The sequence below is a fragment of the Anolis sagrei genome, chromosome 3, assembly GCF_037176765.1.
Source record: "Anolis sagrei isolate rAnoSag1 chromosome 3, rAnoSag1.mat, whole genome shotgun sequence".
NCBI lineage: Eukaryota > Metazoa > Chordata > Lepidosauria > Squamata > Dactyloidae > Anolis > Anolis sagrei.
The window spans coordinates 19,622,654-19,630,775 of NC_090023.1; the positions used below are offsets into that span (position 1 = coordinate 19,622,654).

Sequence of the window (8,122 nt, forward strand, 5' to 3'; positions counted from 1 at the left end):
CGATTCCGGCCACAGGGGGAGCTGCTGCTTCACCGTCCACTTGTGACACCGCGTCCTTTGATGGAGTACTTCCTCATTCTTCTGCATGCTGCTGGAAGATTTTATGGTGTCGTAAATTAATTAAATTAGCCTCTCCGCATAAAGTGATACCTAAATTTCCTACTTGGCAGACGCAACTGTCTGTTGGGCTGCATAGGTCAACAGCAAGCTAGATTATTAATGGCTGGGAGCTCACTCTGACCCGGGCTGGCTTCGAACTCCGACCTCTCAGTCAGTAGTGATTTAATGCAGCTGGCTCCTAACTAGCTGCGCCCCAGCCCGGTCCTGTAAAGCATGTTAGCCATAAAATAAATCTTTGTGAATTGTTTTGGAATGTTTCCAGTTTGTTTTTAAATAGCATGTCCTATGGGAACTGAATGCATTTCTCATCAAATGTTCTTCTCTTTCAGCAGATAATGACAGGCAAGGAATAGACTTATTTGGCAGAAAGCTACAGCTGGGAGAAGCAAGCTCAGTCCTCAAAGCCCTTTTGCTCATTGGACTTGTGCTTCTGGTGGCTGTTTTGGTCCTTATTCTCATTCTGATTTTCCAGAAGAAAAGAGTCCGTTACAGTTACATTGGTCAGAAGCATGATCTTCCAATGGTGTCCCTCTAATATGCCTTCAGTAATGTTGATAACTCCTTGATAATATGGGGGACTTCAATAATGGTGACGTGAGATGGACAGTACACCTCCCATGAAATATGTCTATGCAAAGTGATATACAATCAACACCAAAATGAAAGATTTTAAAGAATGATTATTGTCAGGATAAATAACTCATTCAGCCGATTTGATGGACATATCCCCATTGATATACAGGTTGAGCATCTACCTCATTTATTGGGACCAGAAGTGTTTCTGATTATTATTGCATTTTGGAATACTTGTTTATGCATGCATGCACATGATGAGATATCATGGAAATGGGACCCAAATCTAAACATGAAATTCATTGTATTGTTGAAGGCTTTCATGGCTGGAATCACTTGGTTGCTATGAGTTTTCCGGGCTATATGACTATGTTCCAGAATCAGTATCCAAAAATGCACCTTACGATATTGGGACAGGTTCAAACCTCTCTTACCTCAACATTATGAGCTTCCTCAGGTTGCTCTGAATTGCCTATTTATTTAGGACTGCATAAGGCTGCATTGACTGATGCTTTGTCTTGCTTATTTATTGCATGGTGTGAGCATTTTGAGTCGCTGTGTGATTACGGGTAGCATATTTGACTTGGGCCAAGGAGATTGCTGTCTTCTGGCTCCAAACTTACTGGGTGACTCAGGCAAGGCATTCGCTCATGCTTTGTGCGCATAATGTCAATAGTTCCTCAGTTAAGGCACAGAATACAAATGTGCCAAATAAAGGAATTCAATGCTAGCTAGATTACTGAAGCAAAGGAAATGTATTGTTCTCAATATAATTATTTCTTATTTAAATCTATGTCTCTGTGAACTAATTTAGTGTAATTTAGGACAGCTCCTGCCAACCTAGCCATTTGAAAATATGTAAATGCAAGTAGATCAATAGATACCGCCTCGGCAGGAAAGTAAACGGCACTTTGTGCAGTCACGCTGGCCACATGGCCTAGCAGGTGTCTATGGACAACGCAGGCTCTTTGGCTTAGAATTGGAGATGAGCACTGTAGAGGAATGAAAATCACACATAGTTCAAGACTTTATCAATCCACACACTGTCTTGCTAGAGAAAAGATCTGCCATGCAGATGATCAGTAAAGAATAAGGTGTTTACTCTTTGTTATGCAGACCAACATATATACAGTCATGTGAACAGATGCATTGACTCACACAGTGTCCTTTGAGAGAGATTAAAATGGTCTTTAGGTGTCCATGTGAAGGATCTTCTTCCAGCAGACCAGAAGCAAAAATACAAACTGTCTTCGTAAGCTCCTGCACAGAAGAAAAAAAACTAAACATGTAATTGTTGGCAAAACTCCCAGGCTCAGCTAGCTTCTCGGGCATAGTCCATCCAATCAGCTTTGTGCTTTGCATTTTCCAGTTAACACTCTCACCAACTAATTTTTACATGCTCCAACAAGCACAACCCCCAGAGCCAGAGATTAAGGGGAAGGCTTTACCTTTATCTGTGTGTATCTGTGTTTCATTGTTTTGAGGCATTGAATGCTTGCCTTGCGTTGTATGTGCTAGAATCTGCCCCGAGTCCCCTTTGGGAGATAGGGAGGAATACAAATAAAGTGTTGTTGTTGTTATATTATAATTTGATTTATGGAAACACTGGATGAAATCATACAATTCATAACAAGCCATAGTTTGTTATTTTTTGCCAGAATGAGTTTCAACAAGTGTCAGATTTGTCCATCTTCATGCAAGTGAGGAATCTGGAAGTTTTTTATTTAATTTTCGAACTAACCACATTTCCAACTACATCCAAACTACTAATTGTTGTATGTTCCAGCTTCACGGTTAATAAACAAACAAACAAATTCGGATCCAGAATCACAGTCTGATTGTGGTTTGTTGAACTAACCAAAATTAGAACGACAGTTCTTCAAGGTTAGTTGTAACAGTAAACTATGGTTAGTTCAAAGGTGAAATCAGACGGTTTTATCCTCCTCCTAATGAATACTAAAGAAGAAGAGATGTGAGCACCTCCACCTACTCTCCTATAGACTCATTTTTTAAATGACATGTTGTGGGTTAATGTAATTCGCTTTATGAAAACACTGGATCAGCTCTGACACAATAACAACCCATGGTTTGCTTTCTTTATTGTCCTCCTTTGTGCAAATGAGGAATCTGAAAGCTTTTGATTTCATTTTTGAATTAAGTAATCACCATTCCTTATGTGTTGAAGGATCTGTACATTTTAAAGATGTGAACTTTTTCTGTATCTGTTTTACATTTTTGTAAGCTACCTTGAGATATAAATAAATAAATACACAAATAACAGTAATGACAAAAATTATTTATTTATCATGTCAGAAGTGAATTGGTTACAGTTATAATGTATTTAAAAATACAAACAAAGTTAAAAACTTGGCATTATGCTAAATGTCCTTTAACCAAAAGCTGACTACTTGGAGTGCCTCTGGTGTCGCTATAAGAAGGTCCTCCATTGTGCATGTGGCAGGGCTCAGGCTGCATTGTAGTAGGTGGTCTGTGGTTTGCTCTTCTCCACACACGCATGTCGTGGACTCCACTTTGTAGTCCCATTTTTTAAGGTTAGCTCTGCATCTCGTGCCTTCCAGGTCGTCCAATCTTCTGTGTGCCCAGGAGGGAGTTTCTCATTTGGTATCAGCCACTGATTGCGATTCCGGGTTTTTCCCTGCCACCTTTGGACTCTCGCTTGCAGTGGTATTCCTGCGAGTATCTCTGTAGATCTTAGGAAGCCGTTTATTGATTTAAGGTGTTGGCTTGCTGGCTGATACTCGAATAGAGGATAGGCCAGAGATGTCAATGCCTTGGTCCTATCATTACAGGCTGCTACTTCCTGACGGATGTCAGCTGATGCAATACTGGCTAAACAGTATAATTTCTCCAGTGGTATAGGGCATAGTTATCCTGTGATAATGCAGCATATCTCATTAAGAGCCACATCCACTATTTTAATGTGGTGAAATGTATTCCACATTGGGCATGCAGATTCAGCTGCAGAAGGTGCCAGAGCAGATGTCTTCACTCTGTCTGGCTGTGATCCCCAAGTTGTGTCAGTCAGCTTTCATATGATATTATTTCTACTATCCACTTTTTGCTTGATATTCAGTTAGTGCTTCTTATAAGTCAGAGCATGGTCCAGGTATTTGGGTGTGCTGCAATGTTCCAGTGGGATTCCTTCCCAGGTAATCCTCAGGGCTCGAGATGCCTGTCTGTTCTTAAGGTGAAAAGCACACATCTGCATTTTAGATGGATTGGAAATTGGCTAGTTTTCATTGTAATGGGCAGTAAGAGCACATAAAACTTTGGAAAGTTTCTCTTCTACCATGTCAAAGCTCCCTGCTTGAGCTGTGATGGCACACTCATCAGCATAGATGAAACTCTATGAAATTATATAGTAGTAATAATAGGATGGGCAGATATGACATTATGACTGAAGACTGTCAAATGGCCATAGAACAGTGTTTCTCAACCTGTGGGTCGGGACCCCTTGGGGGGTCGTGAGGAGGTGGCAGAGGGGTCACCAAAGACAATCAGAAAACGGTATTCTCTGTTGGTCAAGGAGGACTCTGTGTGGGAACTGAGGTGCAATTCTATCATTCATGGGGTTCAGAATGCTCTTTAATTGTAGATGAACTATAACTCCCAGCAACTACAACTCCCAAATGTCAAGGTCTATTTTCCCCAAACTCCACCAGTATTTATATTGGGCATATTGAGTATCCGTGCCAAGTTTGGTGTAGATCCATCATTGTTTGAGTCTACAATGCTCTTTGGGTGTAGGTGAACTACAACTCCCAAACTCAAGGTCAATGCCCACCAAACCCTTCCAGTATTTTCTCTTGGTCATGGGAGCTCTGTGTGGGAAGTTTGGCCCAATTCTAATCTTGGTGGGGTTCAGAATGCTCTGATTGTAGGTGAACTATAAATCCTAGTGACTACAATTCCCAATGTCAAGGTCTATTTTCCCCAAACTCCAACAGAGTTCACATTTGGAAATATTGAGTATCCGTGCCAAGTTTGATACAGATCCATCATTGTTTGAGTCTACAGTGCTCTTTGGGTGTAGATGAACTACAACTCCTAAACTCAAGGTCAATGCCCACCAAACCCTTCCAGTATTTTCTCTTGGTCATGGGTGCTCTGTGTGCCAAGTTTGGTTCAACTCTATCGTTTGCGGAGTTCAGAATGCTCTTTGATTGTAGGTGAACTATAAATCCCAGCAACTAAAACTCCCAAATTACAAAATTACCCCCTCAATCCCACCAGTATTCAGATTTGAGCTTATTGGATATTTGTGCCCAATTTGGTCCAGGGAATGAACATACATCCTGCTTATCATATATTTACATGATGATTCATAACAGGAGCAAAACTACAGTTGTGAAGTAGCAACGAAAATAATGTTATGGTTGGGGGTCAACACAACATGAGGAACTGGATTAAGGGGTCGCGGCATTGGGAAGGTTGAGAAACACTGCCATAGAAGTTGGAGTGCTGAAGCTAGTCTATTTCCTGTTTAATTGTGTGGCACTTACTTTGAAAGTTGTTATACTCCAGAAACTTCATATTTGTAGCCGCCACAAACTATGTTGGATTGGCTGAAATATAGTTTTATTCATTGAAAAACTATAGCAGGGTGCTGCAGGATGTCTTGCAAAAAACAAAGTTTTTGCAGTTTAGTAAACTTTTCCCATGTTTTCATATAGAACCAATTAGCAAATGACATTTCAGGAACAGCAATCGTGTTACATAGTGTTATTGCATGAAGGCCATTGTACATTCTCAAAATAGCTTTGATCATTCTTTCAAATATAAGTATTGTACAAAATGCCTTAATGTTCATTTTATTGTTATTCCAAAGCTTTACTTTCACTTATAAATAGATAACAAAGCCAAATGTGTTAACCTCCTCGAAACCAAATGGATTTAGACAATTGAAAATATTGCTCCTGGGTTTTTGCTTTCTTCAGGGACATTTTCACAATGCATTCAAGGATAAGTACCTTTAAAACCAGTGGATTAAAAATGTCATGAAAACAATTGTTAATTTTATTGTTTAAATTGGGATAAAAGGTCTTGTTTTTAACTGAGAAGTACATGTATGTGTACTTCTGCGTTGGATGGGGTCGCACTCCCCCTGAAGACGCAGGTTCGCAGTTTGGGTGTGATCCTGGACTCATCGCTGAGCCTGGAGCCCCAGGTTTCGGCGGTGACCAGGGGAGCATTCACACAGTTAAAACTCGTGCGCCAACTGCGCCTGTACCTTGGGAAGTCTGACTTGGCCATGGTAGTCCACGCTCTGGTTACATCCCGTCTAGACTACTGCAACGCTCTCTACGTGGGGTTGCCTTTGAAGACGGCTCGGAAGCTCCAATTAGTCCAACGGTCGGCAGCCATGATACTAACAGGAGCGGAGCGCAGGGAGTATACAACTCCTCTGCTGCACCAGCTCCACTGGCTACCGATTTGCTACCGGGCTCAATTCAAAGTGCTGGCGTTGGCCTTTAAAGCCCTAAACGGTTCTGGCCCAACTTACCTATCCGAACGTATCTCGGCCTATCAGCCCACCAGGACCCTAAGATCTTCTGGGGAGGTCCTGCTCTCTATCCCACCTGCTTCACAGGTGCGGCTGGCGGGGACGAGAGACAGGGCCTTTTCTGTGGTGGCCCCTCGGCTATGGAACGCCCTTCCCATGGAGGTAAGATCAGCCCCCTCGCTGATGGTGTTCCGAAGGAGATTAAAAACCTGGATGTTCGAACAGGCATTTGGTTAATTCGGTGCAATTAATGTGATGATTAAAGGTAATATGGACGACGAAACTGGATCACGATTTTAGTTAGGAGATGCATTGGATTGTTATTGATGTGCTAATATTGTGTATTATGTTTTTATGGTTTTAAATTGTATACTGTTGACTGTTGTATTTTGTTGTAAACCGCGTTGAGTCACCAGCTAGGCTGAGAAACAGCGGTATACAAGTACAGTAAATAAATAAAATAAATAATGTATTTCATGTTCTTATGAAATGGCCCGAACTGTACAAAAACGTGGTTTAACTATTTCTTTTTTCTCGGTTCCAAAAATGTGATAGAATTACTGTATATCTCTTTATTATTTAAATCAATTGGATCTGAAGGGACTTTATTTTACTCGAATAGTACCTGCTTTCCTCCCAGCTATTCCCATTGATCTCCCCAAAGTGAGCTTCTGGCTATTAGAAATTAGGAACTTGAGAATACGCAAGTTCTCTTTTTACACAAAGCTCTTTAGCCAAAAGAAGAGAACAGATCTTAATGCCACTGCATAACCACAACACTACTTTCTTATGCTAATAATGATTTATAATTAAGCTGGGTATATAGATAGTTGCCTAATCATAAAAAATGTCATTACACTAAACAACCAGGGATTACACTGGACAGCACACATTTTGGTCAGATGTGTTACATGTGTTTCGAGGTATATTTGACCTGATGGTTCCAAAAATGGCACCAGGTCTTCCCCAGCTCTAGTTTTGGAGATACATAATATATGTCTTATACCAATCATCATTTTCTCTCCCATAGAAAACCATAGAAAACTGATTTTGTTCATTTTCATCATTTTCCCTGTTCTGTTGCAACTGTCCAAATGCTTGTGGTTTTCAATGGTCTCTCTGTGTCATGAACAAAATCATAGAATCATAGAATCATAGAATCAAAGAGTTGGAAGAGACCTCATGGGCCATCCAGTCCAACCCCCTGCCAAGAAGCAGGGATATTGCATTCAAATCACCCCTGACAGATGGCCATCCAGCCCGTTTAAAAGCTTCCAAAGAAGGAGCCTCCACCACACTCCGGGGCAGAGAGTTCCACTGCTGAACGGCTCTCACAGTCAGGAAGTTCTTCCTCGTGTTCAGATGGAATCTCCTCTCTTGTAGTTTGAAGCCATTGTTCCGCGTTCTAGTCTCCAGGGAAGCAGAAAACAAGCTTGCTCCCTCCTCCCTGTGGCTTCCTCTCACATATTTATACATGGCTATCATATCTCCTCTCAGCCTTCTCTTCTTCAGGCTAAACATGCCCAGTTCCTTAAGCCGCTCCTCATAGGGCTTGTTCTCCAGACCCTTGATCATTTTAGTTGCCCTCCTCTGGACACATTCCAGCTTGTCAATATCTCTCTTCAATTGTGGTGACCCAGAATTGGACACAATATTCCAGGTGTGGTCTAACCAAAGCAGAATAGAGGGGTAGCATTACTTCCCTAGATACGGACACTATGCTCCTATTGATGCAGGCCAAAATCCCATTGGCCTTTTTTGTCGCCACATCACATTGTTGGCTCATGTTTAACTTGTTGTCCACGAGGACTCCAAGATCTTTTTCACACGTACTGCTCTCGAGCCAGGCGTCCCCCATTCTGTATCTTTGCATTTCGTTTTTCCTGCCAAAGTGGAGTATCTTGC

At 41.4% G+C, this 8,122-nt stretch overlaps 1 protein-coding gene across 1 annotated transcript in view; it reads left to right on the forward strand.

The window, feature by feature from the left end:
• Positions 1 to 2,951, forward strand: part of HEPHL1 (hephaestin like 1) — a 51,530-nt gene extending 48,579 nt beyond the window's left edge. The window contains exon 20 of the mRNA XM_067466527.1: positions 450 to 2,951. Within this exon, the coding sequence (XP_067322628.1) occupies positions 450 to 655 (206 nt within the window). The 3' untranslated portion in view covers positions 656 to 2,951. The remainder of the gene's footprint in view (positions 1 to 449) is intronic.
• Positions 2,952 to 8,122: the final 5,171 nt, after the last annotated feature.